This window comes from Abramis brama (assembly GCF_963993115.1).
Source record: "Abramis brama genome assembly, chromosome: 22".
Lineage (NCBI taxonomy): Eukaryota > Metazoa > Chordata > Actinopteri > Cypriniformes > Leuciscidae > Abramis > Abramis brama.
In genome coordinates, this window is record NC_139984.1 from 12,816,096 (window position 1) to 12,837,249 (window position 21,154).

General features: G+C 36.8%; 1 protein-coding gene across 1 annotated transcript in view; it reads left to right on the top strand.

Moving 5' to 3' along the window:
* Nucleotides 1-411: 411 nt before the first annotated feature.
* Nucleotides 412-21,154, top strand: part of cntn3a.2 (contactin 3a, tandem duplicate 2) — a 66,134-nt gene continuing 45,391 nt past the window's right edge. The window contains exons 1-3 of the mRNA XM_084098929.1: nt 412-822; nt 13,728-13,865; nt 17,512-17,641. Of these exons, the coding sequence (XP_083955055.1) occupies nt 13,811-13,865; nt 17,512-17,641 (185 nt within the window). The 5' untranslated portion in view covers nt 412-822; nt 13,728-13,810. The remainder of the gene's footprint in view (nt 823-13,727; nt 13,866-17,511; nt 17,642-21,154) is intronic.

Sequence of the window (21,154 nt, forward strand, 5' to 3'; positions counted from 1 at the left end):
TCTGATTATCAATGTTGAAATTTTGTTGATGTTTTTGCTGCTTAATAGTTTTGTAAAAACGCACTATCCAATACAGATATAGTATCACAACACTATTCAAATTTTGAGGTATTTATCACACACTCAAAAACATAATGTTTTTCTTTTGAAATTTGAAATCCAAAAATTGCTGAGGGCATTCATTAATTTATTCATTCATTCACTAACTCATTCATTCATTCATCAAAAGAAGAAGAAAAACTCGTTAATATGGAACCATTAAGGAATCAGAATCGTGAAGGGGAATCTAAAACTGTAAAAATTCCTAATTAGTCATCACGGCGAGTTGTGCGGTTTGGTCGAAAGGTGGCGCTGTTGTTCATAAAGTGTTTCACTCCAGTCTTTCGCTATCATTCTGCTGATTTGCTGGACCCAGCGCTGGCTGGACACGCTGAATGTAAATCTGGCCGCAAACAACGTCTCAGTCTTTCTCTGTGTGGCTGTGAACCCAGCGAGGTGAGCTTGGCACAGGCGCAGGACTGTCTCGCTTTGAGCGCTGTTTGCAGACACACTGCGAGGGAGCCGTGCTGGAATATTATATTCAGGGGTGAAGTCAGAACCGAAGGAGAAAGGGCGAAACCTTCCTACATCCTGAGCTTTTCTTCTGTCTCTCTCTCTCTCTCTCTCTCTCTCTCTCTCTCTCTGGACGCAAAGACTTGGGCAAAATGGTTTTCCCGAAATCACAGTGACTGCGATGTCAGCATCTCTCATCTACCGCTTGTGGAACACAGACTGAAGAAATACACGCACTGCGAGGAGGGGAAAAAAACCCACGTTATTCGGGTAAAGTAGGCTACACATTTTCAAATCAGAATTTAGTGTTTTATTATTATAATTATTCTGTCTGCTCATTGTTTCACCTTGCACGGGGTTTCAGGTGCAGCCGTGTGTTTTCATTACATTTGTTGCTGCATTAGAATTCACATCGAATCAGAGCCGATTGAACCAGCAGATGCTTTAATCAGCAGGTCAAACATTGGTTCACACATCAGCTCGTGTTAGTTTACTGTTAAAGAGAGAGAGAGTGTGTGCCTGTGTGTGTGTGTGTGTGTGTGCTGCATGATGGTGATTGACAGGGTTTGATTTGACAGATAGGGATATAAAGGAGCTCTGCAGCAGTGAAGTTCAGGCAGAGCTTCAGCTGCAGAAATGCACAGGTGCTCTGCTGGTGTGTCAGGATAACCCCTGGAGAGAGCCTGACATTCAGAACAAAAAGTGGCTAACGCTTTACATTACAATGTCCTTGTTACAACAAACTGCATGTACTATAAACACTACAGAGCTGCTTGTAAATAGTATTATTTGCTGTATACATTATATATATATATATATATATATATATATATATATATATATATATATATATATATATATATATATACTGTAAAAAGCTGTCAAATTAATTAAGTACAATCAACTTGAATGTCATTAAGTCATTTCAACTTAAATTACATTAAACTGACTTAAAAAGATTAGTTGAATCTTGTAGGCTATAACATATATATTTAATTGCTTAACTTAGTTAAACTTAGACGAGTTAAAGCAATGTAAAAACATATGTTGCCATAACGTATTGATCATATCAAAGTGTGTGTATATATATATATATATATATATATATATATATATATATATATATAATATATATATCAAAAAAAAAAAAAGTTTCAAAACATGCAAACATGCATATTTCCCTGCTATGTAATATGCACAATAGTATAAAAAAAAAAACACTATAAAAGCCTGTCTAATTTTTAGAAAGGAGGTTACATTGTAGCTTTGTGAAGTTCTTGGAAAGAAGGCTAAATGAGTAAGAAACGGAGGAAGAAAAAAACAATCCCCCCCCCCCCCCCCCCCCCAATCATGTACTCATTTGTCTGATGTAGTGTTGTATTTACAAATAGCTATATACATGCAGTACATTAACTCTCATGTTGGTTACTTCTTATAATCATGTAACATGAATACTGTAAAGAGTGGGTTGAATGTGCCCAAAATGCCTGTTTGTGTTTCCTGAAAGTGTGGTGATATTGTATCAGCGAGGCATTTCATATCTTTTAGACTTCTCATGTGATGTAACACTTCCCCATGCTCTGTGGTTGAACCGATATCAACCACTTCCTCCAGAAATGATCCTTGTAATATGGCTTTGCATTTTTAATGTGAACTTTTGGTTTTTAATTTCACTTGAATTATTCATCTGAAGTATGCATGCAATATGAGATGCTCATTGAATCGCATGGAGTCAAGAGAAGTCAAGAAATGTCCCTCACTTTTCACACCGCTTAGAAGCGCCAAGTGTCCTTTCATCTCACAGCCACAGATTTAATACGAATCCGCGATGAAATTCAGCCGAGGACTCTATTCCGCATGCACACGCTAAATGTGCGTTCTGCATTGCGTGTGTGGAGAGGAGACTCTTGGATTTAATGCAGCATTTCGCTCATTTCATTCCACACGTGTGGTGTAAATATTCTGTGGACCTCTAATAATATTGAAGCTGTGAAATGAAGTCATTCATCGCCACAGTTACAGCCACAGACAACTTGCGTAAAATTCACACCATGGAGAATCTTCAAATGACCTGCTTTATATACGTGCGCTCCCCTCAATTTATTCACGCCAAGAACTAAATTGCATTTCTAAATAATCTCTTGCGGAGTCTATATGGCACGAAAACAAGCAATTCAAGGTATTTGTTAGAGTAAGTGCCCTTGTGGGTTGACTTTTAAAAATGGTGTTGTTCTCAAAAATCCTCTTGCACAGGGAGCAGCCATGATGAGACTTATTAGTCGTCTAGTCATGTAGGAGTTGGAGGAATTCTGTCCTGAGACCTCTTTCCAAAGCTGCCATTCGTTATCCTAATGAGTGTCTCTGACTTTGGGCTTAAGGGAGCAAATAAATTAAGGACAAACGCATCCCTTCTCTAATTACAACAGATCGGCACTTAACAACACAATTTGACAGAAAAATCCTCAAAGACACATACAGTATGGACGAAATATGGGTGATTATATGATTAAAAGTGTTTAGTTTGTTAGTAAAACCACTTTTTTATTTCCAGAAGGGAGGTCATTATAAAATGGATAGTTCCGGTCCTTGTTTCTGATTGGTTGAGCCACGTTTGAAGCCATTGTAAATTACTCTACAATCATACACCTGTGATAAATATTGAAATAAATATTTTTATGGACTAACCATTTTATAAAAGCCCCGTGACGCCGTGGTTTACAATGAATTTAGAACAGCTGTTTTAAATTCACTGTAAACCACAGGGCTTATTGCTTTATTGTAGCTTTGAAGTTCTTGTGATAAAAGCTAAATGAGGTCAGTACTTAAGAAAGAAGGAGAAGAAGAAAAAAACATAGTAGTATTGAAAGAATGCCTTTTTTTTTGCCTTTTTTTTACCATGTACGAATTTGTCAGATGTAGACTTACATTGATCAAAAGGAAGATACCCTTAACACTGGTTAAGATTTTCCCTGTAAAGCCTTACATGAAATGATCTATAAAAATCTATATTTTTTAAAGCAACACTTTATTACAGTTTTTTTTTTTTAAAGTGTGTTGTCATATTTGATGCATCAGGCTTTAATGGCTCATATGATATGATATAGGAGAATATGGAGCTCATACTCAAAGAGGAAAAACACCTTGATATTATTCAGAGGCCTAAACTGAGCAAAAAATATGCAATTTGGTGCAGTTGCTGATATTTATATGGCCAAAAAGAAAGATAAAATTCTGATATACTGAGATCTTTATAGCAGTATAGCAGACTAAGTACATAAATGCATGTATACATCAGTTGTGACTGTATCTCTCAATAATATGTCTTATTATGATTATATATAAATACTTAGTTTTATGATCAGATCCCTGTTTTTTTATTCTGGGGGGAAAATATAATGCAATGCAACTGAGAAAATTACAAATAAACAATCCTCAAAGCCTGTTGAATTATAGTTGCTTAAGTCCATCCAATGTTCATTTTGAAATATACACTGTAAAAAGAAATATAACTACACTGTAACAAAAAAAAAAAATGTTGCTGCCTTTTTTAAGTACAATCAATATAAAACTACAATCAACTTTGATGTTTAAGTCATTTAAACTTAAATTACATTAAACTGACTTGAACTGAGTTTATTCTTGTATAACATAAAAAAAGTTGCAATTATTTTGATGAGAATTTTATTTTTATTTTTTTACAGTGTAACGATATGAAAGTTATTCTTACGTTTACCGTTTAAAAATCAGTTAAGATTTCATAGAAAAGTACCACAACCTGAAGGGGGACGTTTTTACAATTACACTAAAAGGCCTTTTACTTGTTAATAAACTATCAATCAGACGACAGAAGGCATGTAGTAGATTGTGTACGACAGGATTTCCAGCCAAGTTTTGATCATGTTCATAATTTACAGGCCTTAGAAATTCATGTATCAAATCAGGTTTTTTATTCGAAGTCCATGAAAATAAAAATCCATCGCATCTCTGTTCTTTTGTAATTAATAGAGTTTTGTGTTTTCCCTAGAAACGGGTCGGCCTTCTCTCAGTTGCTAGATTGGTCATCTCACTTGTTGCTACAGTCCAGCTGTTCATCAAACATTTATTCATACAGACATCACACAGAAAAACAGACCCGTTACAGTAATGCAATAATGTGCTGCAGTGCAGACTGCACATTTATCCCGAATCTCACTCGTATCAGCATCGGCACACAGCAGTTTCTCTGTCGGGAACGGTTTTGATAAGCTGTCTTCTATGCATTTGCTTAAACTAACATGTCACTATGAGATGCAGTTGTCATTTGTTTTGATGTAAAGTGCCTACAGGCAATGGGACAGAGTGAATGATGATTATCACAAATCTCGCGTCCCTGTGTGCCGGTTCCCTCGCCGCCAGCCTCATATGCTATTTTGATGATGTGCTCCGGTATACCCGTAGAGGCCACTCTGGTTCGAGAGAAAGACAAAGCAATTGATAGGCCGTTATTAATGGCTTTGTGTTTCAGAGACAAAGCTTCACTCGTCACCACCTGAGATTAATATGGTGAGGTCCACTACAACTGTGCCTCATATTTGTTGGTGACAGTTTGTGCTAGTAGGTCAGTAGGACTGACAGATACATGCGTGTATGTATATATATATATATATATATGAAGACTTCAGATGCAAAAGCCTCTAAGTGCCATCTGAAATTTTCTTCTAAAATGAGCATTTTTATCAAGCTTGTATATTTAGGGCCAGTAATTTCACTTTAAGGACAATTAATAGGCAATTTTCATTGCCATTAAAGTGAAATAACTGAACATAAACATACAAGCTTGATAAAAATGATCACTCTAGAAGAAAATTTCAGATGGCACTTAGAGGCTTTTGCATCTGAAGTCTTCATATATATATATATATATATAGATAGATAGATAGATAGATAGATAGATAGATAGATAGATAGATAGATAGATAGATAGTTTAAATGGTCAATTCACAGAAATGGATCAAACCATCTTTAAATGCCATTTTTGCTACTGATGTTTCAAGTTCCAAGACATAGGAATGATCTTTTAACTATAGTCTTATGAGATAGGAAATGTAATTACCAAATAAATGTTCATCTTTTTTAATATATCTTTAATGTTCAATCCATAGCTTAGCCCTATATGTCAGTTATTATATGCTGTTGTATGTGTGTTTACATGCAGAAATCATGAATCATAAATCATAAAAATCAGCTCATTCTCAACACACACACACACACACACACACACATGTTGTGTTTTCATGTTTTATGGGGACTTTCCATAGACATAATGATTTTTATACTGTACAAACTGTATATTCTATTCCCTTACACTAACCCTATCCCTAAACCTACCCATCACAGAAAACGTTCTGCAATTTTACATTTTCAAAAAAACATCACTTAGTATGATTTATAAGCCGTTTTCCTCATGGGGACCAAAAAATGTCCCCACACGAACAAGGATTTCGGATATTGCCATCCTGATGGGGACATTTTGTCCCCATAATGTAGGGTTTACCAGGCCACACACACACACACACACAACACACACATTGGCATTATGAAATCCAAAGCTACTCTACTATTCTTGGTTATGACGTCAAAGCCATGAACAGAAATGTGAATTAGTCATGCACACACTGAATTAAACACCAGAACATACGTGTTTACATGCAGAGTCAAATCAGAGCAAGACATTTACTTTAAACAGTAATGAACAATAACAGTTTTACACGACCTTACATGCTGTCAGGTTATTAAGCATAACACGTGTATGATTGTGCATGTCAACACACTTGACTTGAACGTTAATATTAGACATTATACAGTAGATTGATTTATTATTTCATTGAGCTTCTATTATTAAAATCAAAATCTAAAATAATGATATATTGCAGCTTGATGTCAGCCTAACTAAACCAGTCAATTTTTTAGCATTACCCCCCCCCCCCCCAATAAATCCTTGGATAAGTCACACCTGATGCCATTTATATCTGTGTCCTTACGTAAGTGACATAATAGATATTCATCTCTTGTTTCAGCCTCATTTCACGTGTCATCCACCCTGTAAAATAATGAAATAAATGAATACAAATATAACATCTGTCCTGCTAAACTGCGCTCAACAGCTTCGTAATTGAGAAAATCAGTCAGGCCGGCCAGCGACACAATAATCCCTCTTATACCCCGCAGAGGACCATCAAAACAAGATCTCACCCGCATATTATACAGAATAAAGTGCTGTGCCACCAAGACGTCAGTTAACTAACCTATAAATGCAACGTTACGGGGCTGTAACAGATTTATTTGTCACAAAAGGACTGTCTGTCTGAGTGTGTTGCTTATCAGAATGCTTCTTTTTGCCTTAATGTCTTTGATATTTCAGTTTTCTGAAGCACTTGAGGGCTTCATAAAACAGTTTGTTACAACGCTATTGACAGAATATTGTCCTCAGGAGAGAAGAATACTTTACCGTAGTCAATTTACGGCTACACACATTTTCCCATTACATTCGGCATCTCAGCAACATCTGCTGCACGAGGATCTGGACGCATGCGTTTCTGTATTGACCCCTTGGTCGAGGAACAAAGCAACATAATCAAAGAATCAGTAATGGAGTGGAGATGGCACTTTGAAAAAGTCTTCGCTTCAGAGAGTTTGAACATTAAGCATCATTGATGCGGTTTCACATCTTCAGGGTGTTTTATTTGGAGGGATGTTGAATTGTTTGTATAAAAAGCATTAAATTAGGCTGCAAATAACAGAGCCCCTAATTATACAGCGCACACTTTCATTAATAGGAACGAACTAGACGGTTCAGTGTGAAGAGAATGTCTCACAAGCTCACTTCAAGACTGCTTAGCAAGACGGAACATGACATGCAGTGTTCTTCGCACAAAATCCAGAGTATTTAAATCCCATTTTACACACTTACTCCTGCTAAAACCAGCCTAAAACTTGAAAGATGAGGGGAATCCTTCCTGACGCCCCACGCTCTGACAACTACACAAGATGGCAATAATTATCATTCTTGGAGTGCCCTTATAAGTCTTCAGTGGCCTGGATATTACTCGGGTTTGTGCAACTGTGTGTGTTTTGTGCGTCAGTGAATTGTGTGAACCGCTCCTCTGAAGTGTATTATGAGAAAATTGACGTTGAGCATCTTAAAGCAGTGGCTCTTAACTGGTGGCCCGCAACCCAAAAATGGGTCACAGGTCTGTTTTGCTCAAACTCTGCGGTATGTGGGCGCAAATTAGTCTGCCATTTGGTAGACACTAGTCAAATAAGGCAGATGCCAACATGGACAGATTGTGTGACATGCTCTTATCCTTGAAAATCATGAATATAACTACACGGTTAAAAAAATATGACCTGCACAACATCAAATATGCATTGCAGCTAGGATAAACATGACTTTGTGCCATCCAGAACATGTTCAGTGAATATTTGATTCTGAAACCATCAAAATTGAGGAGATTATGTAACCAAAGAGTTTGCATCTCACAATTTTTACCTTTTTCTTACAATTGCAAATTATAAAGTCTGAATTGGGAGATATAAACTCACAGTTCTGAGAAATAAAGTCCGAATTGCGAGATATAATCTTGCAACTCTGAGAAATAGTCGAAATTCTGAGAAATAAAGTCCGAATTGTGAAATATAAACTCGCAACCCTGAGAAATAAAGTTGCAGTTGTGAGAAATAAAGTCTGAATTGCGAGATATAAACTCGCAGCTCTGAGAAATAAAGTTGCAATTCTGAGAAATAAAGTCTGAATTGCGAGATATAAACTCACAGTTCTGAGAAATAAAGTCCGAATTGCGAGATATAATCTTGCAACTCTGAGAAATAGTCGAAATTCTGAGAAATAAAGTCCGAATTGTGAAATATAAACTCGCAACCCTGAGAAATAAAGTTGCAGTTGTGAGAAATAAAGTCTGAATTGCGAGATATAAACTCACAACTCTGAGAAATAAAGTTGAAATTCTGAGAAATAGTCTGAATTGCAATATGTAAACTCAGTGAGATAAAATGTCACAATTATAATTTTTAATTCTGTGGTGGAAACAAGCTTCCATAGAATTTTACTGTTCAATTGAAAAAACATAAATGCTAAATGTAAATTGTATTAATAATATGAACATCTAGTATTTCATTCATAATATGTGTAGTCAATATAATTATTCACACATTTTTAGAAATAAATTAATAGTTTTATTCAGCAAAGACACATTAAACACATCCTCTGTCTTGCAGTCTCTCTGTTCTCGCATCAACAGTACTGCATCCTTCCTTTTGTCTTGCTTTCTCTGTATTTGGCTCACTAAATTGATTTAAAATTTTGCTTGGCAGATTGGCATTGTAGAAAATAAATGAATGAACACCATCCAAACCCCATAACTCACTGGCTGTTGTGAATAGTGTGTCATTTTTACAAAACCAGCACAACATGCAGACCATCATACTTGTAAAGTGTACATCTGACTCAACCAGTAGGTGATGGCCAACTGGCTTACAACATTACCATATAACCGGACTGAATCTCCAGACTTTTTAATATTTTTGTAATTGATTTTAGGGTAAATGGATTTAAAGACTAAAATAGAGTTCAATAGAGTCAAAGGTATTGGACTTATATTGATAACTGAAGGCATGAAGGCCTGTTTCAAACTGAATAAAAACTTCTTTAAGCTTCTCTTAACATCTTTTTATGTAAGCAATAAAAAGAAGTTTTTAAAAAAAGTAGTTGCTTTAAGTTGTTTTATAAAAGCCTATATTAGCAAAAGGTAATAAGGTTAGTTTTGGTTTAAAAACAACAGTATGGGTCTTTGAATTTGACTGGCTCTTATTTATTAATCTTGTTTATCACACGTGCAGTCGTCCTTTATAGGCTACGTCAGTGTTTGGGACAACCATTTACTAGGTGTGAGTCTCGAAATGTCCTTTTCACACAGCAGCTTATAAAAGAAGCTTGAATGCTATTTGTATGAATGGGCAACCAAAGTCAAGTTCGTATTTGAGTATCGCCAGTAACCAAAGTAACAGTGACAAAAGTAAATATTAATGATGGCGACGTCAATAAAACATAAAAATTCTTATCAAAATTGGTATTGCGCAAGTTAAAGGGGTCGTGAAATGCATTTTAACATCTTTATATTATGTTTACATTAGTAAATGTAGTCCATTAATATAGTTCCCTTGAGGGAGTGAATGAAAACGAGTGAGTGAAATCGGACACTTGAGTGCGCCGGAAGGGCTGCCGCTTTTGCATAGTTTGTGCTTGCTGTTTAATAATCATTTGAACTGGCAGCTCCAGTAGTAATGGAAAGATTTATCTTGAACTCTGTCATGGAAACTATGTATAAACCTAATTAAACAATTTTATAATCAATTGACAAGGAATTTATAAAATATTTGTAAAATAAAGTGATGGATAGATGAATGACTTTATCGCACTGTATCTATGTAACCACGTATCTACAGTATATACGTACTGCATGAACTACACCTACATATATTCAACTTGACTATGCTTTCTTCACACAATATATTAATAGATATAACGATTCAACTCCAGAAAACATTGTTAATCCATGTATGTACTGATTTGATTAGCAACACTCTTAACAACAACACACTTGGTCTCTTAATTGCATGAGAATAGACATGAGGGAAAAAAAGTATTTTCAACATGTTTACTTCAATGAAACTATTTGCAGCTAATGTTTTCTTGCACAGACCACAAAATACAGGAGAAAATACAGTTTTTTTTCATATAACTATGTTCTTTTTTTTAAAGGTGATCTGAATATCATGGCTTTAATTGGGGAATTGTTTTGATGGTTGTGGTTTGCCATTGGTGGATCTCATATGAGTGACAAGTTGCCCCGCCCTCACGTCAGTAAACACATCATCAGAGAGAAGAAGATATGTCTCTGTAAGAGGAAGGGGAAGTTATTTTGATTAAAGATTAAGAGGGCACATTAATTAAAAATAAAACTAAGGATGTGCACAGATAAAGCTTTTATAATAAATACTGCAATATTCCCCCCCAAAAAAATTGTCAATTTTGATTTCATGGTGACTTTAAAGGTGTCCTATTATGCCCCTTTTTACAAGTCTCAGGTGTCCCCAGAATGTATCTGTGAAGTTTCAGCTCAAAATTCCCCACAGATAATTTATTATACCATGCCCATTTTTGAGTGGAATGCAAAACATGCTGTTTTCGTGCATGTATCTTTAAATGCAAATGAGCTGCTGTTCCCAACCCCGTTTGCCAAAAGATTAAACTCGTGCCTCAGATCAAAACGAACAGAACATATGTGTTGCCATGTCTGTTGTTGGTTTTGTTCATGCTTTCATGTCTTTTATTTTGAAATTTGTCTTGGTCTTGTTTCCTGGTTTGTCATGTGACTCCCTTGCCCCTCATGTGATCTTTTCATGTGCTCCTTAGTACTTGCATCATGCCCTGATTGGTTCATTGTTATATTGTTCACAAGTTTTCCTTGTTATGTGATTAGTCCTTGTGTATTTAAGCCCTCATGTTTGCCCTGTTACTTGGGTATTGAAGTAAGTTGCTGCCTCATGTTTCAGTGTGCCAGGTCTTTGTTTACTGCCAAAGTATGTAGTGCATTTTGGGTATTCTGTAACATAGCTGATGTTGAGCAGGCTAAGACAATGACGTAGCGAACCAAAGTGCAGTTTATTTACAGTGAAAATCCAATATGTGAAACAAACCATTAACAGGAACAAAACTTAACTTGGGGAAGAGCTAAGGGGAAGGAGCTAAGCTAATAGGGCAGATTCTGTCGCCAGTCGTGGGTGGGGCATAAGCATATGTGACGTCACTTTGGATCACAGTCGGTGCGTTTCCCGGGCAAAGACATAACTTTCTGCTTAATGCATCGCTGAAGAAATCAACTAGCTAGTCACGACTGTTTCCCGAAACCATACTGTCGCAAATTACAAACAACACAAATAGACAATTGAACATTAAAAACCACAACAGTCAATACATACAAAGAATTACACATTTTCTTAAAAAAAAAAAATCTAACTGCAGTAGGAGTAAAAGACCTTCGAAATCGCTCTGTAGAACACTGAGGCATTCCACCAAATTAGCTTTTAAGTCCACTAAAGATACAGTAATTAGTTTGAGATCAAATTAATGCTAGATGTTTTGCTATAAATTACGGACATGGCATCTGAGGACTATTTCTCCTTTTTCTCAGTTATTTTGCTTTATTTTCAGATTCAATAATAGGCTTGTTCTTACGTACTAGAGCACGTACACACATGCGCACTCTTCTAAAATGAAAATCTCTTGACAAACTATAAAATGTAAATGACATTTGTATGTATTAAGAAAAGATATAGATTGTACTGAATGTCAGCATGCTTATTTGGCTAAGGATAAGGATTTATTGAGTCCACATGTCATGCAAACACAACTCGTTGAACTATGCTGATAACGACCATGGTTGGCTAACGATGCTTTCGGGAAACGCACCCCTGAACTTACATGCACAACTTTTGTTTCAATCGGACTGAATTCATTCCGATTGATGAATCTGAACGAAGTGTATACATGAACGCTAAACATGTGATCTGGTTGATGTGCGCTTTTATATGCCACAAACTTCAAATCGGAATAGATTTTTTGAGTTCCCTGCTGTTTGCGCATAGTACTATTCTCCTACATTTGTTCTTTATTTGTTTTAAACAGCAGACTTAATATTTATCCATTTCTGGTCATAATTTGGAGACAATGAGCATACGAACCGTTGTGCCATGCTGCTTGTATTTATCTGTATAGCTATAGTCGTCTGTGGATGAGAATCTGAAACAAGGACAGGTGGGATGTTGTCCTGCTTCACTTCACAGAAAGGAGAATTTTAGAATGATGGGACACTCGTTGACAGCTCGTTCCGTGTGTCATACGTCATTACGCTATTTCAACGTCATTGCACATGCGCAGTCCTTTCAGTTTCGGTTTTCAATCCGATCAAGTGTTTACATGTTCTCTCGATCGGATTAGAAAATGAATAAACCACCCCTTTCAATCCGATCAAAATATCATTCAGATCGAGCTCAATCGGATCGATTAAGGTGTTTACATGAAGGCTTTTCAGTCCGACGTACTGAACCGTCAATCCGATTACTAACGGATTACTGTATTTGGTTGTAAATGTAGCCACTGTTTCAGATTTATGGGGAAAATAACAGAGTGGATGGGGTTTTACCGCAATAGAGTGGTTGTGTACACACCCTGCTGACACAGAAATATGTTCAAAAACAAAGTGAATTTTGCATAATAGGTCCCCTTTAATATCACCGTCTTACTACATTAGGACTTACCTGGTAATAATAACCACGGGACACTGGAGGAGAGCCTTGTTTTGCTCTCCCAGTGGACGTTTCTATAAGCATTTTCACCGGAGCCGCTTTATAGTTGAATTGAACTAATTTCATAATTGATGTACATTACACAGTTACTGAACCAAAATGAATCGACACTGATCTGAATTCAAATGAATAAATGAACTGTATACTATTGTCTTTTTAGAGCTGCTTCAGCAGAATTGAAGTCTGTTTGCATCATTGAATCATTATTTTCCTGTTTGTCACTGTAAAGCTACTTTGAAACAGTATTATATAAAGCACTTTATAAATAAAGGTGACTTGACTTGAAACCATGAATTGTAGTGTATTTGTGTAGTTGTTGTATACTTTTTGTTGTATATCTGTTCAGCAAAGCGTTATACATATTTTGATATACAAGTGATTATTGCCATGTTCATTGATTATAATCTGAGACTGTATTTTCAGCATGTCTGCTTCAATGGATTTTTGATAGTTTAGAGATTCCTTAAAATAAATTTTCTACTTTAGTTACTCCAATACATAATTTACATCAAATGTAATCTAGCCGATGAACATCTATTTGCATCATGGAGAGAGTGTTTGTTTTCTGGTTCTGAGTGCAAGAGATCTTAACACTTGTGATCTTCTAAGCCACATTAGCTGCATTAGTGCTGTCATTTTTGCACACAGCAGCCACCGCTCATTACCTCATGGCTTTCTTTTGCAGTTAATTGAGAAAAATAGACTGTACTATAATAAATAATTTCTAATTTCTCTCATAATCTGGTCCTCAACAGGTCAGGTGTTTTTCTCTTCGAGAGAGCAGCCGTTCATTCACGGCGCTCTGGATTCAAGTAACACTCGCCCCTGGCAGCTGAAGATGACGTTACTATGGAAACAGTTTTTGCTGCTATCAATCATGGAGTATCTCGCAGGTAAAATGAATTGGTAATTCCTTCCCTGTGTGGCTCTTGTGGCATACTCACAACTATGTCTCTATCAACTTTAACTTAATCATTTTATAGGAAGACTATACTGATGTTTTGATGCTCAGAGTTAATAGAAATGAGAAGAAAGCTTTACGGTCACGGACCGTTGCATCAGATGTTCTCCTCTAAGTTCACTGAAGCATTATGTATGTGGTCAACTTGTCTGGTAATTTATTGTTTCGCTGTGAACCCACAGCAGACAGGAACAAATGTGATGTTGCAGCATTTGTTGCTATCAGCCCATATCTTGATTATGAGCAGAAGACAGTAATAGACCCTGACGCAGAGAATCAGGCTTACGGGAGCAGGACGTGTTTTGGATGTGGTGGGAGAGCTTTCAATTAAGCTGTGCAGTCACTTTGAAAATGATTTGTGTTGCGCCATAGAAGGTTTTGGAAGCTTCGATACAATGTGTCCTCCAAGGAAATTGAACTAGTATGTCACAGTTTATGGCTTCACTCCCTATAGATATGGGAGGGGAAATTATTTCTCTGAATATGAATTCACTGGAAATACACAGATTTATAAATACCAGTTCAACCCTGAAATTCGAATGAAGATATTATGAAAAATTGTACTGGTTGCTGAGTCTTTTTAGCTTCGAACAGGAAGAAAAAGCACTATAAAAGTGGTCTGTACAACATGTGTGCTGTGTTTCATGTCTTCTGAAGCCATACGATAGCTTTGCGTGAGGAACAGATTGCAATTTGAGTCATTCTTCACCGCCTGTGAGCTGTTAATGGCTGTGACGGGATCATTGAGTATGTGAGTTGAACTCGAGAACCAATTTGATTTATGAATGAATCATTCAGACTGGTTTTGCAAACTGAATCAACCGATTCGTTGAAAAGATCCAACTTAAATATATTTTGCTCATCGGAGTCATATTGAATCTGCAAGTTATTCTTTGTCAACTGTGGTAATTCCAAGTACTTGCACTTTATGTTTGGCTGAATTTCACCGGTTGCCATTTTTCAACATTGGAAGTTCTTGCAATGTTGCGGAGACGGAGAAAATTATGTTAATATGCAAAACTGTTATCCAATCATAGCAGTGGGCTTTTACATCCAAATCTTGAATGCAGCATGCCCATCATAACGGAGCGTTTTAAAAACAGGATAGAAAATAGCCTATTACTTCTAAATGATCAAGTTTTTTTAAATTTTAAAATCATTATAAGTGGACCTCAGAAAACATTATAAATTTGTTTAAAGTCCCCCTGTAGTCAATGATTGTATCCCTTAAAACTCATCTTTGATCACCAAAATGACATATTTAAAAGTTTTTCCTTGAAAAAAAAAATGGCTTAAAATTGCTTGAATGTAACTCTACACCCTTGCTTCATTTAGTATTCGTGGTTCTATGAATATGCAAATGAGCCCCGCCTCCACTCACTCACTCAGCTCAGAGATCCACTGGTTGACGATCACACGTCGACGTGATTGGTTACAAGGTAGCTTGTGACGTCAGAAACACCAGCGATTTCAAACCACGTTTTTGTGACTGTCTTTGGTTCACTGCAGAAAATATTTAGCAATGGTGCGTGCTTATGAATTTGCACATGGTTTGTCTGAAAGCACATTAAAAACACCACATAGACATATAAACAACATTAAAAACTTGATTTTCACCACAGTGGGACTTTAAAAAATGCAGTTCATGATCCCTTTAAAATCCCAAATACTTAAAATGAATAAATCAGTGTGTAAAAATGTATTAAACACACATCACATTCAGTTGCCTTTTGCTTTATTTCCACCAAATAAACACATGCATGTAAATCTTTAAAGTAAATAATATTTTGTTGTAAAACATTTCTGCAGTATAGAAATCTTAAACACTAAACATTATGCTCTATTCCACTGTATGTTATTTTGCAAGAAAATATTGTTTATTTAATTTTTTTCACATAGATAATTGCTTATTTTCTTTATTTTATGTTTCAGAAAATAAAGCAATGTTAATTCTGTTCTGGATTACATCCTTAATGATACCCATCCCTAATCGATACATCATATTATCATATTCAGCCTGTTCCACACGCCCAAATGTTGTATATGTATGTATACATATATAAATTGTAATATAGTGCACAAGTTGGACTGCTGTTGTGTCCTTTTTGAAGCTTGAAAGCTCTAGTTGACATGTATTGTGCATGGACCAGCAACCAACTCATTCTTCAAAATGTCTTCTTTTGTCTTCCATTGTCAAATGACAGAATCATTTTTTAAAAGCAATATAAAACTGAATGGAGACATTCGGTTTAGCTTACACAGTTTAGAAATGGATAAGAAACAGAAAGACACTGTATTGTTAAGAATAACTTCATTGTGCACAATGGAAATGTCACATTAGAGCGCCTTATTTCCCATTTTCTAAACAAATATCACACTTAAATGTGATTATTCCAGTGATTTTGCCGCTATGAAACCATCTTAAGTAGAAATTGAGTGATGTGAGCATAGCACTTGATTAGAACCCACACACCTGGTGTGATCTCTCCACATATGGTCTGTGTTTCTGCTCTCTGTGTCTTGCTGTGCAATTCTGTCATTTGCAGAATATTTACCCTCACAAAAAAAAACGACTTTTCTTTTTTTCTTTTTTTCTTTTTTTTACAGAATGTAATAAATCATCCACCCGCCACACACCCGAACCTATAATTTTTCTCTGATTTAGATATCTGCACCTGAAAACATATTACACTGAAGTAGGCTGATCTTAAATGTAATTCTTCTTTGGCAAAATGGCATTTCCTTAATAGCCTAAACACAGGCTTTACTTCAAACTTAAATTGGAATGTCACTGTCTCCGTCAATGCAACTTCCTGAACACACGCACAAGAAATTAAATATGTTCAGCCTAAGCAAAGGCTTTTGCTTCACAGCCGTTATACATCACACACCCAGCACTTGATTGGCACTGGTTAGCTACTTAAGTAAAACGCTCCCACACTGTATTTCCTTTCCTCCCGTTTGGTTTGTTTTTAATTCTCCTTTTTGAAATTTCTCTCAGATCTGTTGTTCCTCTAAATTGCTGCTTAAACAACTGGACCCCAATCTGCACATCAGTGCCTGATGAAAAATTAAGCTTTAAACGTTAATATTTCCATCATTATGTTGGAAAACACATCAGAATAACTTCTGTTATACCTCGTTGTGCTGATTACGAGGGCACATGAATAAAAGAAAACAATTGGAATTAAAAGGAATTGTCAATTTTCAGTATTACGGAGACTTATTCTCCCTATCAGTCATTGGTCAGACATATTACAGACGTTCATCCTGCCAACAAACTCACACCACTGGTTGAGCCAGTGTCAATGTCTCTGGCTGCTTAACATACTCAAACAAACAGATCAATGTTTTGAGAGCATTACACAGCCACAATGCATCTTTTGAAGGAATAAACCTATATGGCTTACATATAATTGTCTCTCCTTATTAAAGGAACCGATATTGTGCTGTTTATTTTTGGGTGAACTATACCATTAAGATGAGATAGGAAAAGGTATATTAACATGAAAAAACTGATACACTTCAGCTCAAACTGTGCATTAAGATAAAAATTGTATTCTGTTGTTTGCTCTCAGAGTGTCTGGATTATAAGTCTTTTAATGGCCCGAAATGGCGAATGGAGCCCAGTGATCTGACAGTGGGTTCACTGGAGGAAGAGGCGACGCTGACCTGTGACGCAAAAGGCATTCCTACCCCTCAGTACAGGTATGGGACTTTGCATTTTCTGCTTCTGTTTTTCGCACTCTTTAACTCTGTTCCTTTGCTTTCTAATGCCTTCATAAGGGTTTACAAATAGTGTTTGTTTGCTGGTACCAATGTTGCCAACGATTCCACACTCTAATAAACATAAAACTACATGTTCAAATATAGTGTGAATGTGAAATATCCAATTTTATTAGTTGGTTTATGGTTTGTAATGGATAATATTTTTGTAGATGACTTCTATAATCTTTTATAATCTCCATGTCCGCCATCTTGGGTAGATTTTTTAAACTGCTCTCTCTCATCGCATTCTTAGCTTTTCTGTGAAGAAATAACAAGGATGCTGCTTTAGAATTTGGCCAAATTAAAGTATCTGGAAGGGAAAAGAAATGCTGCCTACCATTTGGAATGGTCTTTGCATCCACAGTAGATCATGCCTATAACGCCTTAATGCTGCCTACGTAGGCAGCTCACTTAGTTTTAGAACATTTTTCTTCCTCTCAGTAATTTAAATGATTCTGCAGCACCAATCATGCATGATGTTATGTTTATTCATGCAGCACTGTATGATATTATTAGAATTGAATGACGAAGATGTACAGAATTCAAAACGTTCACTCCCTCGCAACGGCGAGAGTTGCCCGTGACAACAAAATGATCTTTTGTTTTGGTTTGTCTCAACAGTCCATTCATTTTTGCTGTATGTTCAGATTAGATATATGCTGGGGAGCGGTGTGTCACTTTTTGACATCTGCATTATCAGATGGCAATGGTTGGTCAGGAGTGTTCCTGTAATTTAATGGATTATGGATTTCACATCTCGAGGCTGTACCTCATAGTGTCATCCTGGGGCTCCATCTCAACAGAAGAGCCATAAAACTGCAATATTTACACCGGCTTCATGCTGGCAGGACTCGGTGAATGCATTGACACATGAACATCAATTAAACATGTGGCACATGTTGCGTGCCATGCATCGTTCAATTTATACCAAGCTAGATCTCTTGCAATGCAATGTGTACTCTTGAATGCAATGTGTACATCTTTTATTTAAAAGTGTATTTTGAATACTTGCTTGAAACATGCTTCCTGTTTGCAATCTGTTTCTGAAAATAGCTGATCAAAAATGTTTTTTCTCTAATTTATAATGGCCTGACTGAGATTGAGGTTGCCAGGTCGCTGTGCTGTTGGTCGCTCGTAGGCATTCCTGTCTCTTCCTAATCCTAACCAGACAAGATGGGATAAGATTCCAGCAACAAGCAATTTTTTTTTTTGCACACAACAGAGGCAACACTGCTACAAGATGTAACAAAATCAATCACGAAATCACAGGCAATCAGAAGAGTGTGTGGGAGGAGCTATCTCTGCAAGTGCACGGCTGTCTATGTTCCTCAACAGTTTCTGCATCCCTCACGGATACAGGGGTAGCACTCTGGGTTCGAGACAAATTCCGAGCTCGTAGCCCTCTCCTCGGACAGACAAATATGTATACTCTTTACTCTGATTATTTATAGGTGTGAACTCGTGAAATATTATACAAAACGCATTCAGTACCTGAGTCAACCGCAAAGTCGCATAAATAGAAAGCATTTCAAAAACAGGCCAACTCGGCTGATTAGGATCGAAAAATCTGATTTAAAGGGATAGTTCGGCCAAAAATGATATTAAACCCATGATTTACTCACCCTCAAGCCGTTCGAGATGCATATGTCAATCATTTTTCAGACGAACACATTTTCAGTTATTTTAGAAAATGTCTTAGATCTTTCAGTGGTTATAATGTCAAGTTATAGGGTCCACCTCCTTCAAGTCCCAAAAATGGGCAACGGCAACGGTCGACGTGCGTTCACGGGAGATGGGTGCCGGCGTATGACGTAGGACGTAGCGTTTGATTTAGCTATACTTCGTTCTATGTCACGACGCTTCCTACGCTACGTCCTACGTTATACGCCGGCATCCATCTGCCGTGAACGCGCGTCGACCGTTGCCGGAAGCCAGTTATTTTCATTTATAAAGTTTTAAATATGTATATTTTTACGACAAAACCGCACGGATTACCCTCAGAAGGCCTTCGTTTATCCCCCTAGAGCCGGATGGATTACTTTTGTGAAGGATGCATGCACATTTTTGGGACTTGAAGGAGGTGGACCCCATAACTTGACATTATAACCACTGAAAGATCTAAGACATTTTCTAAAATAACTGAAAATGTGTTCGTCTGAAAAATGATTGACATATGCATCTCGAACGGCTTGAGGGTGAGTAAATCATAGGTTTAATATCATTTTTGGCCGAACTATCCCTTTAATTATGAAGAAGTGTCTTTTATAATATTTTGCGCCATAATGTCCTGTCTAGTTAGGACATGGTGTTAATGTTGCTGGTCGTCTGCGTAACTTTTGAAAATCTCACAAATTAGATGTATTTTTGGTGCAGAAATATGTAATTCTATTTTCTCCATGAATCAGTTCGCTTACTGCTAAAATACTTGCATAACAAGTGACTCAAATGAACAACACTAGTGAGTCAAAAGCAAACACTGCTGCCTTTGTAGTCCGATTCTCATACCAATTAATATTTGAATCAGTTATTTTAAGGCCAATTCAGACTGAACCGACAGATGCCAACAGACGGCAGCAGACACTTTGTCAAGTTTTGTTGGATTCTGTTGCCGTTGGTCGGCACTTGTTTTTGCCGATTGAACATGTTGAGTCGGTGTTTGTCGGGTCATTGATGTACTGTAATCTGATGATTGTCTGCATTGGTAGGTGTCTGTTGGTGCGGTGTGAATTGGATTCCGATTCCCAAACTAATGATCCTACTGATTCAGTTAATTTTAGTGAATCAAACACATGTAGGTTACAACTAACAGTGAGACTTAAATCAGTGAAGTTACTGACTGGTTGTTCATTTGACAATATGTACAGTAGGTAAAGAAACGCATTATGTATTTTGTCAGTTGTATTATATATTAATTATTAATCAATGTTACCAATTTTTTTGTTTGTTTAGTATTGTGGTGGCCAATTATTGGATTGCACCTCTAAAAAAACTTTGAAGAGCAACAACGTCGGGTCTTTTTGTCACTGCAGAGTGCTTTATTTGGCATTCCGTGACTGTAAGAGTATCCAAAATCACCCGGAAAGATATCTTAAAGACACAAATCTTTGATCACCATCCAAATTGGCTGCTGTGCCCACCTCTGTTATAGTGCTCTTTGTAGGCCTGTGCGTTCCTCACTTTCTTCTAATCATCTTTTTGCTCTTTCTCACACTGAGCCGAGCATCACGCAGAGCGGTGCCTTAACCTGCACACCTCTCTTGATGTGCAAATAGGGCTGTAGCGCTTCTGCTCTGGCTCCTTCCTGCTATTGAGCATAGAAGTTGTCAGCTCTCTAGAATAAATTGCCCTGCTACAACTATGAGGTTCATAAAAACTGAAGGTAGATGCACTTTTAAATTACACTTCCACTATCTCACCGGCCAGTGCTTGAACAGTGCAGCACTTGCTCCCCTA